The following is a 12,212-nucleotide window of genomic DNA, read 5'->3' on the forward strand; positions in this document are numbered from 1 at the left end:
ATTCAGGGAGGTGGACCACGCCAAGTGGAAAGCCTTTGAGACAGAGTGGAGAGCACTGCAACCTGGGTAAGTTTTGTATTTTATGTAATTACTATAGTACGCAGACGCTGACACATGTATACTTCATATAACTAAAAATTATGTTCTTATTTTTTCAGGGCCAGCCGCACGATTGTTGAGAAGACGATCTCAAATGCTTACAAGTGGTTCCACGACATCACCACTTCGGGGGCTTGGCTCGCCGACGATGTAAGTGAAATGAAAATATTGTTATTTATTATGTACGTTCAAAATCAATTTTTTGAATGAAATTCATAGATTAACTCCTTTCTTTATTGGTGTTTCTTGATGTAGCACATCGACTTGAGCATGGATTTGCTACGGGATCGTGCTGAAAGACATCCAAAATCGTTCAACATTCCTGGCAGACTCATATTGAACACCGAGTTCATCCGTGCCGTTGACATTGAGTACCAGTCGTTCCAGGCTATGGGTAGCGAGTACACGGTACCGGAATATATGATGGAATGGGTCGTAGGGATGTGGCCGAGTGTCGGTGGGAAGTCATGGGATGGCTGTACGCATATGTACGTACCAGTATGTGTGAATCATCACTACATTGCAGTGGAAATCGTATTCGCCGACTCCACGATGTATGTGTACGACCTCGATCACTCATGCCTGACACAAGGCCAGCTCGAGCAAAATCTAGAGTCGGTGTCTGTGATCGTTCCCATGATGGCTAGACTAGCGAACATCACTGTACAAGACAGATTGGCCACCGTGCGGAACACGACGAAGACGAGGCAACAAATATCGTAAGTGTTTGTAATTTTCTTTCTGTCATTTACATCTTAGTTTTTAACTAATTTTCGATGTGCTAATACAACATTGTTTAATTGTAGGGGTGATTGCGGCATGTTCATCATCAAGTACATAGAGTTTTTGAGTGTGGCACATAAGGTTGATGCAATCAACCAGGCATGGATACAAAATTGGAGAAATAAACTAGCATGTGATTTATTTGAATTTAATGGGGATCCGTAAATAATTGTACATATTTTTAAACATTATACAGTTCATTCATTTATTTGTAATTACGAAAAAATTGTAAAATGTTGATTGCATATGTAATATTTAAATATTTATTTTACAATATAGCATACCGTATAATTCAGTGTCTAAAAAAAGTTTCGATTTCAAATAATTAACATAAATAATATGCATAACAAATGAATGTAATGAATGAAATGTTTGAAAAAAATACTAAATCTAATAATTCGCATAAATAATATGCATAAATAATTAACGTCAATGTTATAAATAATTACATTGCCAATAGTTATTAAAATTACACATCCGTTACATTGTCATGTAGAGGAATCTGACTTGTACAATATCTTCTGGGAAACTCTCCGATAGATGTTATTCTAGACGTACGATGCTGGGGAAACTCTCCGATAGATGTTATTCTAGACGTACGTGTACGTCCAGGAGTACGTGGTCCAACTGCTGGTGGCAACAAGTTATTTAGTGGGAGAATGTGGTCAGGCACTTCCCACTAGACTTCACTTGGTACAGGAAATATTGTTTCCGCATATGCTGCTCTCCAATAATCAGTCATGTAATACACACTGCATAAGGTGTGTGGTGGTAATCCTCTATGCATAGCCACTGCCACTGCATGTGTACATGGAAAACTCTCCAACTGAAACCGTCTACACGTGCACGTGTTATCATTCAAGTCCACAATGTATCCGAAATTACGTGCACATCTCACGGAGAAGCGAAATTGATCCAATGGTTCTACATATACCTTTCTTGCCACATCTAGAGTCTTGAAGAGCTTATCTTCTTGAGCTAGGGTTAGCACATTTGCACAACTCTGTGATTCCTCACGTCGATCATGAAACCACTGTTGTAACTTGTCACGAATGTTTTCAATCATTGCAAGAATTGGTAACTCTCGATCTTTCTTGAATAAAGCGTTAAGCGACTCCGCATTGTTCGACGTCATCATGTTGTATCGACGTCCTGGAAAATGTGATCGTGCCCAATGTTCAATCCCCATCTCTGTTAGATACTCCCATGCAGCATGCGATTTACTATCTATTTCGACCATGAACTTATCAAACTCTTCAAAACTGTAAGCCTCTGCAGCTCTCCTAAACAACGCAACGATGTCATTGCCTCGATACCTGGTCTTCAAGTTTCCCTATATATGGTACATACAATAACCATGATGTGCCTCGGGGAAGATTTCGGCGATACCATTTATTATTGACTGCCCTCGATCGGTTACGAATGCAAGATTTTCGACATCTCCAATTACTTCCCTCAACTTCGTGAAAAACCAACTCATTGCTACATCATTTTCTCCGTCGACTATGCCGAACGCAAGAGGGTAAATTTGGATGTTCGCATCTTAACATGGTGCAATAATCAACTTGCCCCCGTATCTCGCCTTAAGGGTTGTACCGTCAACTAAGATTAGAGGTCGCACTGCATTTCGAAATCCTCGAACACATTGTCCAAGGGCCATAAAGAAATTTCTGAAGCGATTTTCGTCATCCTTCTCAATAAAAAATGCCGACCCAGTATTAATTCTTCCCATGTTATAGCAATACCTGGCCAATATAAATAAAAATAATCATAATTTAGATAATATATTAAATATTAAATGAACAGAAAAATAAACAATTCAATGAAATAATTAATTACATATAAATAAACAATTGAAATTAAATAATTAAAATTTACTATAATAAAGAAAAATAATCATAATTTAGATAATATATTAAATATTAAATGAACAGAAAAATAAACAATTCAATTAAATAATTAATTACATATAAATAAACAATTGAAATTAAATAATTAAAATTTAAAATAACAAAGAAATAAACACTTAAACAATGAAATATCTGGCTAATTTAGCATAACTCTCCTCAGCCGAACCCATCAAATCCTCCAATGCACATTCTTTAGCTTTCCAAGCCTTCTGATAGCTCATGACCACCCCGTACTCCCGTCGAACATCATTAATAATGCCCGAAGGTCTGTAGATCGTTCGTGGATCCTGGAACTTGTGCATTATTTCTCGACCAATGAACCATGATCGGGCCTGCCTATGATCATTTCGACGAATACCCACTTCGCAAGTATGTTCCCGTGCATACTTACGGACTACAAAGAACTCATTCGTGTCCATCTTAGTTGCTCGCAAACGCCAATGGCAACTATCGTCAACGCAGATAATTGTGTATAACGACTTGTTTGATTTCTTCACTTTAAACTCGAAGTTATGTTTTAAAGCAATCCGGTGCACAGCTTCTTGCAATTCTTTCTTTGATTCGAATAGTTGCTCGACATATACATCTTCATCATCGGGAACTACACGCGAACAATTAGAGGACCGTGTACTCGGTCCGGCCTGTGAGCTCCCACTCGACTCATGTCTCCTACGAGATAAAGCAATCAAATCCTCGTTTGTAAATGCATTTTCATTCTCGTTGTCTTCAACTATCGATGGAATTCTGTGCGTAACAGTATGACCATGGTGAGTAGCAGTGGTCTCGGGAATAACCACATCATCTTCACGAGCAATCTGAATTGTATCCCAAACATCATTTACATTACGATTCTCTTCATTTGAAACTTCGTGTTCACCCTCATGGACATTCTTCCCCAATAAAGTTACGCAAATAGGAGTCGACTTCCGGCCTTGGTTCAATTTAATTAGATGTTTCATTTCCACTTCAGAAGTAACTTTCATAGGTGGAATTGAAATGGTTGAATGCTTATGAAACAAAAATCTCATTTCCATATCGTACTAAGAGGGATCGACGTTAAGCATGTTTTGTATATCACTGTACATTTTTGCGAACGATGTATTCCTTGTTATAAAAATTGCTTTAACCCCATCTCCTTCACTCGTCCATTTCCATTCCCACTGAGCATTTTCATTCATTTGAAAATTCACTAAAGTAATAAATTGGGACACATGCTGATACCATATCTGCCACAAATTAAAAATAAGGAATTAATATATAATTTTTTAAATTGTTCATTTCATATTTAATTTAATTTAATACTTTAAATAATTCATTGATTATTTTAATTGTTTCAAAAATATTTATTTCAATTAGTATTTAAATATTCATTAATATTTATTTCAATAAACATATATTAATGAACAAATAAATTCTAAAATCTGAAAGGGGAAAAAAAAAAGGGCTGGCCGGCCCAACCGGCTGTGAACAGCCGGCTGCTTCCAGCCGGCCCAGTTATCTGGGTCGATTGGAAATAGCAGGACAACTGGGCCGGCTGGAAATATTTGACCCAGCTTTTTTCGTCCGTTTCATCTGAAATTTACACTCGAATTTTTTATTTTTTCCCTTTTTCAACAAAATAATGTTTAAATATTTATTTTATAGACACCTATAAATTTTTCCTGTAAAATATATGCATACAGAGATGAATTTTTTTTTTGTTTTTGCTATAAAAAAATTTTAAATCTGTGTTTAAATACTGTAAAATTCATCTGCCTTTCTCAAAATAATTATTTACAGATTCTAACAGTAAATTTAACTAAAACAAAATTCAAAATACGTATTTACACTTACCAATTTCCAGTGCCCACTGTGAGTATTGTTTATTTCTTGAACCTTTAATAATTTTGAGAGATTTCAATATTTTAGCAGATGGAAGGAAAAAATTCTTTTTTACTGTATTGGAGAAACTGATAACCAAAACTGATTTTGAAATTTACGTATGGAAGTAACAGAATTTATTTAAACTATTAAGGGTATTATTGTCTTTTAAACAATTGATATACTTTTGTAATTATCAAACATGAATAAGGGTAGAATTGTCTTTTTAATGACAATAGGCCAATGTGGTGAATACAAAAAAAAAGATCAAAATGAAAAATTGATTATTTGACCAAGCCATTTTAAAAAGTACCCCTCTAAAACATCAACTCAAATAGTCATTTTTAAAAGGGAGATAATCCAATTAAGTCCACAAGAATTGGGCAGAGAAGAAATCAAAAGCTACCCGCTTTTAGATTCCATTTTCTGGAGCATCTATTTCAAGAAATAGTTAATGATTTTCTTGGAATTTTTACTACAAATATGCTACATTTTTACGTAAATCAATCCATTAAACTCTTTCACAAATTTAATCAACTCTTTCAATGACAATTTATTAATAATTCTACGGAAGCAAGAAAATAGCATGATCTTATTATAATCTCGAAATTCGTAAGCTTTTTGTCATCACTCTGAATTTAATTTTATTTATTTATTTATTTGACGGTGTAGGCTTTCTTATGTGACGTGTATTTCTGTATAATACTGCCTTGTTCGCATCCTTTGCTCCCCACCTCAGACCCATCTGTCTTCTCACCTGATACCCTGTGTATATACTGATGAAATGATCAAAAATATGAGGTGGTTTTTTTTGTGGAACTTATCGTATGGTTCTTGAGGAATTTTTGGTATGTTTCTTGATTTCTCAAGAAACCCACAAGTTTTCACTCTTTTATCCACCGTTTTATTCATTGTGGTAAAATAAAATTATTGCTTAAGAATTTCTGATCTGGGTTTTACTTATTTTCATTTATTAGCATTTTTGCTTCTCTGTATAATTAGGTTGTTTTGATTTCTTGATAGAATGTGTTTGACTGGAACTGTTAATTTATCATGGAATTACTTTTTAATCCCTGTTTAATTTTGTTGGTGTGGTCAAAATATTAGGCTGGTAGTTAACTTTGTCCTCTTTTCCTTCTAAAAATAAGGATCTCAGTTCTATAGATCAGGTTCTTCTGCTACTGGCAATTTTCATTACTATTTCTGTCATTATTTAACTTTGTATTTCTCAGATTGAGGTATTGATCATAACCTTTTATTGAATTTTATTTATTTTTAATTGCTAACTGGAGATTTTTTATGGATCCTGCCATTTCACAGATTCTTACTAATAACGAGCTAATGAATTGCATTGATTTGGAAGTTTGTGAAAGATTCCTGAGAAACGAAAAAGTTTCATTAACACCTAGTTAGTTTATCTGAAAAATGTTATTGGTTCCTTCAATGCTTTGCTATTATTAATGTATATATTGAAACAGGGTGTCCCAGGATTTGTAGATTGCTTTTGTCTGGTCCTGTCGATGTTCTTGAAGGAGTTTAGTGCAAAATAAGTTCAAGAAAGATGAAGAATTCTTACGAAACGCATAGCAATGGACATGTGAAAGATCCTGGCCTACAAATTATCCGGCACCCATTATACCAATCCCCGAACAAGTTTTCGTTGCCTTGGTTTGATATACGAGTGTCCTATGTTAGAATAAGCCATTGCAGGGTCGATGATTCGACCCCAGAATTTCTCACTCTCAATCATATCCCTCTGATCCATGACACGCTCCTTGAAGTGAACGGCATAAGATGTTCGATTGATTCAGAAGGAGTTTCTTGCCTTCTCCGAAGGGATAGGGTAGATAAGAAATCTGAAGAGGCTACATTTGTTAGCACAGATAGTATACGGTTAAACGGTAGTGCAAGGTTTGAAGTTTTTAATAAAGAGGAGCTCGTGCTTTCCGGGATTTTGGGAATGTCCCAAGCCAATGGTTCTATCCTGGAAACAAACAATATGGCCCGGAGGTGGAGCATGAATTGTGAATCAGTAATGACTGCTGGCACTGGATTTCTCATGGGGAAACACGTAATGGGCGCTGAATCATCATCGCCTACAATCGAAGTTTATGTTGCGGGTTGTTTCTCAGGAACACCAGTCATATTAACCAAGACATTGCAGATTAATCTTGCAAAGAAACATAAAAGGGGAATGTTAGATATGATTCCAGAATGCGAAGCCTCCGAATCCCATGAAGATGTTGCATCTAGACCTGATCTACAGGTAATGTTGTTCAATAATGGCATGTTCAGTTTAGAGCATTTTTCTGGCACTGGATAGCGTAAACTAATAAAAACAAGCTAAAATCTTGTAACTTATGTTGCCGAGTTTTGTTCAATACTGCGTCCAAACCAAACTTTCGCCAAGCATTTATTATCTTTACATATTTGACTAAGATTCTTGCATTCTCATTCTATTTATTACATTTCTTCATGCTAACGGAAAACACATCTACAGGTAATGTTGTTCAATAATGGCATGTTCAGTTTAGAGCATTTTTCTGGCACTGGATAGCGTAAACTAATAAAAACAAGCTAAAATCTTGTAACTTATGTTGCCGAGTTTTGTTCAATACTGCGTCCAAACCAAACTTTCGCCAAGCATTTATTATCTTTACATATTTGACTAAGATTCTTGCATTCTCATTCTATTTATTACATTTCTTCATGCTAACGGAAAACACGGCCAATCAAATATACCCTGGAAAAACTATCCATCCCGTAACTCAATGTTCATAGCATTCATTGTACATATTACTGCAATAATTTGAAATGCAGAAAAGTAATAGCTGACATATCTGGCAGGAGAAGTATTTGTATCCAGATTTATTGTGCTATTCTTAAATTCAATTTTTCCATCTTCAAAGGTTTACCTATACTATTGCAGCCATTGATTAATGAACTACCTGTTAATGTAGTCCAAATGTTTATACACAAAGCACAAGCATGAATATGAGCACCAGTCCTGTCATTTTATCTATCGTTCTGTATTGCTTTATGCTTACTTCCTCTTGCAAAAAATGTTTCTTTGCGATTTTTCGCTAGAAATTGAATCTTAAGACTATAAGTAAAGTCTTTTCCCAACATGACATAAGGGTATGGGCAGGCAGGCACACATTTCGAAATAGCAGAGTATTCTCTTGTGTTCTGTTTCCTCTCGTATTATCCATATCCTGATCCAATCATTGAAAAAACTAGGTAGTTAGTCTTCAAGTGTGGGGCCCATTAGTCACTTTTCGGCATATTATATCAACCTTTTCGAGGTCAATTATCTTTTCAGGATCTGTGTGACCATAACTTTCAGTTTTCTTGAAAATTTTATAATAATCTACACATGATATCCCCATGTCTACTATATGGACTCATCTGATAAGATTCCTCAACATGTGTGACCAAACTATGTTTTTGTTTGTATTCAATCTTCTAATGTTCTGATCATAATGGAAAAGTATCTGATGTATGATGCCTACGTTACATGTAGCTTTCGATCAAATGTTGAAGTACATGTTAGGGAGTCGATTCTTAAGCATCCGCATGGCACATGGAATCTTGTTTTAGACATCAAATGGTATATGTTTATAGTGAACATCAATCTTGAACGCCAAGACATGCTATTAAACAGTATATTTACTGTTTAAACGTCCAAGTCATGAGTGTCGTGTATCTATATAGGTCTAGAAGCCTAGCAAGAAATGTTTGTGTTCATTTTGTGAGCGTTAAATCTAAAGTCACATACGATTTACGTTTGATGATGTTTGGTACGTAGGACTTGAGAGTATGATAGACAAGATTTTTTATTTTTTATTTTTAACTTTTTTGTCTCTTTGATGTTGTCGGCTACTACTGTAGTGTCCACCTTATCAAACAAACCACTAATATACAGCTAGTAGACATTAGGATAATATTCTTGCTTTTGTCCGACGTGCATCACAGAACTTCTATTTACCCGACTGTATTAAAGAAGAGAAAGAAGTTAAAATATTGTCTTTTATCGTCTAATCTTATTTACCACTACATATCAAAGTTAAATTGCTATATTTCCATTATATCCTTTTCAGGTTGCAGAGTACAAAAGTGATAAATCGGAAAGCGAAGAAGACTATGATAACCTGTATTGGAGACGGACCGAATATACCGAAGGTGAAGACGGGGAACTTTCCTGGTTTAATGCTGGTGTTCGGGTGGGTGTTGGCATAGGCCTTGGCATTTGCTTGGGGATCGGAATTGGAGTTGGTTTGTTGGTCCGTACTTACCGAACAACAACCCGAAACTTTAAAAGGCGTTAACAGACCTTAGTTCGGGTGCTCTTTTCTCTCTTGAGTGAGTGGATTAGCTAGGTCCGACTATCTTTGTAGAACATGGATATCTTCTTTTTACCCCGAGGATGACTATCTTTAAGGTGTGACTAATCCCTCTCCCTTGTGTATGGCAATTGGTGTCCTAAAGTGCCTCAGCAACCAAAGAATTTGTTCTGCTTCACGAGAAATGGAGTATGTCAGTATTATCATCACACCTCGTCTCAATCTACAGGCTAACACAACCATTAGGTTGTTCATTTTGAGTGCAAATTTTCTTAATGTTTATTTTTCAAAAAATGGGAAAGCCAAATGAAAAATACTGGACTGTCTCGGGTTCTCTTTGCATGCTGATTTTACATTTTTCTTTTTTAAATTTTGGAAAAAAATTATTATACTGTTAATTGTTTTGAAGAGAATGTTGGTATGGATTATTCTATATGTATCGAATGGTGTACCTTCTCTCACAATGCATACAGGCCCTGTGTGAATTTAAAAATGCCGACATGTGGTCTCTACCCCTGTTGTGAGTAGTAGGTAAAAGATTCGAAAAAAATTCGATACGTATAGCATTGTCCGGTATGGATTATATTGTACTGTAAATATATTTCTTTCTTTTTGCAAAGTGATTTTTTGTGCTTAATGATTTTTAGGTTGTAAGTTATAACTCAGCTTATTTTCATGTTTCGTATTTTTTTACGTAAATTTTCTAACTTTGAGTTTTATAATAAAATTACAGAAGGACTTTTTAAATGACTTCAACAAAATTAATTTAGAGCTAGTGAAAAATATATTTACCCGAAAAATTAAAAACAAAAAATTATCAATTAGAATATTAAAAAAATAAAAATCATTGCAAGTATTGACTAGTTTAAAATTAAAATGTAAAAGGTAAACTTCATTAGTGGTAATTATACTTTACTGAATAATGTCATTCATAGTGGATAATGTCATTCATAGTCAATGATTGTAGTGATCTTATGTGACTGCTTGTTATTTAAGACATTATTTTTCATTAGTTATTGATGTGAAATAAATATAACTTGGGAGAAATAAATGATGATTATAAGTTATGACTGTCACATCATCTATTTTTATCAGTTCAAGAAATGAAATTGGATGGATTAACCTAATTGAATAAAATAGAAGTATACTTACCTAATTGATACTAGTATATCGGTTAAATGTAACTATTTAGTTTTTAGCTCCTATGTAGCATTACACAAATGGAATACTCTTTCCATCCCATAGAGATAGGTTTACCTTCATTTTTACATAGATTAAAAAAAATGTAATTAATATAGTTGGAACAATAAATTTTATTTATATTTTTCCTAACATAACCATACATTAAATAATAATAATATAAATAGGAGTAATTTATATTTCTTGATAACAAGACATACTAAATATGGACATATTAAAAAAAATTAAGAAATCAAATATATCCTCAACAAGGAAAAAATGACCTATAATTTGAGATAAATGAAAAATAATAATAATGTGTTTATTCTTATGAGAGGAAGAAAATATTAATTTATTAATTTGTCATTACTGTTGACATATGGTCGGCTTCATTCTCAATGTTTTGATCATAACAAGATTAATATTGTTTCTAACAATTTATTTTGAATGATAATAACTCAATGTTAAAATTAATCAAGTATTATATATCGAATTTGAAATAAAGTTCAAAGTGGAAGTTAAGCATTCAAGTCAAATCATTCAAGACGAGAACTTAAATGATAAATACCAAGAAAGATCAGGATGTCAAAAAAGATTAAGATCAAGAGCATGAGATACGACATCAAATAAAGATCAAGATGAAAAGTTCAAGAGCCAAACATGAAAGAAACTTCGAAGCAAGATCAAAAACTATGCCTTATAGATCATATGCAAAGATATAACACTTTGATCTTTAGTAATGAATGACAATAGCTCAAAAATCATTTTGTGCATGAAAAGTTATTTTCACTATCACTTGCATAAAATATTTTAATCAAAAGTAAGATTGAATTTTCAATAGCTCAAAAATCATTTTGTGCATGAAAAGTTATTTTCACTATCACTTGCATAAAATATTTTAATCAAAAGTAAGATTGAATTTTCAATAGCTCAAAAATCATTTTGTGCATGAAAAATTATTTTCACTATCAATTGCATAAAATATTTTAATCAAAAGTAAGATTGAATTTTCAATAGCTCAAAAATCATTTTGTGCATGAAAAATTATTTTCACTATCAATTGCATAAAATATTTTAATCAAAAGTAAGATTGATTTTTCAAAGTCATACTTGAACTTATATCACAATTCGGGAAAAAAAAAATTAACGGTCAACCGGACTTCTGGTTCGCCAACGGTCAGAATTTTTAACCGTTCTCACTTCTGACGCGCAACGGCTAATTTGGTCATTCGGTTCACAAGCAGACGTCTAGGTGGGTCGTTTGGTTGGGCAGAACTTTTTCGTTTTGATTGTTATGAGTACCACTTCGCTTTCATTCATCACAACAACCACGAAGAGAGCTTCATTGTGAAATATATTTGTGAAAATCTTCTTTGAACTTACATTTCTATTTTCATTTCATTTATTTCTTCACAGCAAAAACTATGATTGTTGATTCAAACTTTTTGAATCAATTTATCTCATCAAAATTTTTCATCTCTCTTTGTTCTTAATTTATTCATATCAATCCTAAAAGAGAGATATATTTTTGAAGAAAGTTTTTGCACTTATATTGCATAATCCTTTCTACTTTTTCATATTAAAAACTTTGATTGATTGAATCAAAATTTGTGCAATCATCATATTCATCAAAGTTTTTTATTATTCTTATTACTTAACTTATTACAATAATTCATTTAAAGAGAGATATTTGTTGAGAAAAATTTTTGAACTTTGCATTTATTTCTTCATAATCTTCTCATTCAAAAATTTTGATTGATTAAATCTAACTTTTAATTATCATATTTATCAAAGTTTTTCATATAACACTTGAGCTATCATTTATTACTATTCATTGAAATGTTAGCCTCTCTTAATACTTAATTTATTTTGTATTATTAATGAAGAGAGGATTTCATTGTAAAATCACTTTGATAAAGTGTGGACATATTGAGGTCCCCTAAAGCTCAATAGGTGGGTTATATTAAAATCCCGTAAACCTCAACAATGTGGGTCATGTTGGGCTTCTACAAAGTTCAACGTTGTAAAATGATCGATG

At 33.4% G+C, this 12,212-nt stretch overlaps 2 protein-coding genes across 5 annotated transcripts in view; both read left to right on the forward strand.

The window, feature by feature from the left end:
* LOC111372566 overlaps positions 1–822 on the forward strand; it is a 1,289-nt gene extending 467 nt beyond the window's left edge. The window contains exons 2-4 of the mRNA XM_022994931.1: positions 7–66; positions 159–249; positions 355–822. Of these exons, the coding sequence (XP_022850699.1) occupies positions 7–66; positions 159–249; positions 355–822 (619 nt within the window). The remainder of the gene's footprint in view (positions 1–6; positions 67–158; positions 250–354) is intronic.
* Positions 823–5,032: 4,210 nt separating this feature from the next.
* LOC111372568 (uncharacterized protein At1g01500-like) lies at positions 5,033–9,494 on the forward strand. 4 transcript variants are annotated; one of them, XM_022994933.1, is made up of 3 exons: positions 5,033–5,264; positions 6,131–6,918; positions 8,753–9,494. In XM_022994933.1, exons 2-3 carry the CDS (start codon positions 6,214–6,216, stop codon positions 8,978–8,980), a joined length of 933 nt encoding a protein of 310 aa, XP_022850701.1. In that variant the 5' UTR covers positions 5,033–5,264; positions 6,131–6,213; the 3' UTR covers positions 8,981–9,494. The 4 variants fall into 4 exon arrangements, with proteins under 4 accessions (XP_022850701.1, XP_022850700.1, XP_022850702.1 ...); XM_022994932.1 differs by lacking the exon at positions 5,033–5,264 and adding an exon at positions 5,295–5,500; XM_022994934.1 differs by lacking the exon at positions 5,033–5,264 and adding an exon at positions 5,547–5,568.
* The last annotated feature ends 2,718 nt before the right edge of the window (positions 9,495–12,212 follow it).

The sequence above is a fragment of the Olea europaea genome, unplaced genomic scaffold (assembly GCF_002742605.1).
Source record: "Olea europaea var. sylvestris unplaced genomic scaffold, O_europaea_v1 scaffold1012, whole genome shotgun sequence".
NCBI classification, from domain to species: Eukaryota; Viridiplantae; Streptophyta; class Magnoliopsida; order Lamiales; family Oleaceae; genus Olea; species Olea europaea.

Coding starts and splice junctions, on each gene's coding strand:
- LOC111372568 (XM_022994933.1), top strand. CDS start 6,214: ATGAAGAATTCTTACGAAACGCATAGCAATGGACATGTGAAAGATCCT. Junction 6,919..8,752: donor CATCTAGACCTGATCTACAG/GTAATGTTGTTC, acceptor TATCCTTTTCAG/GTTGCAGAGTACAAAAGTGA.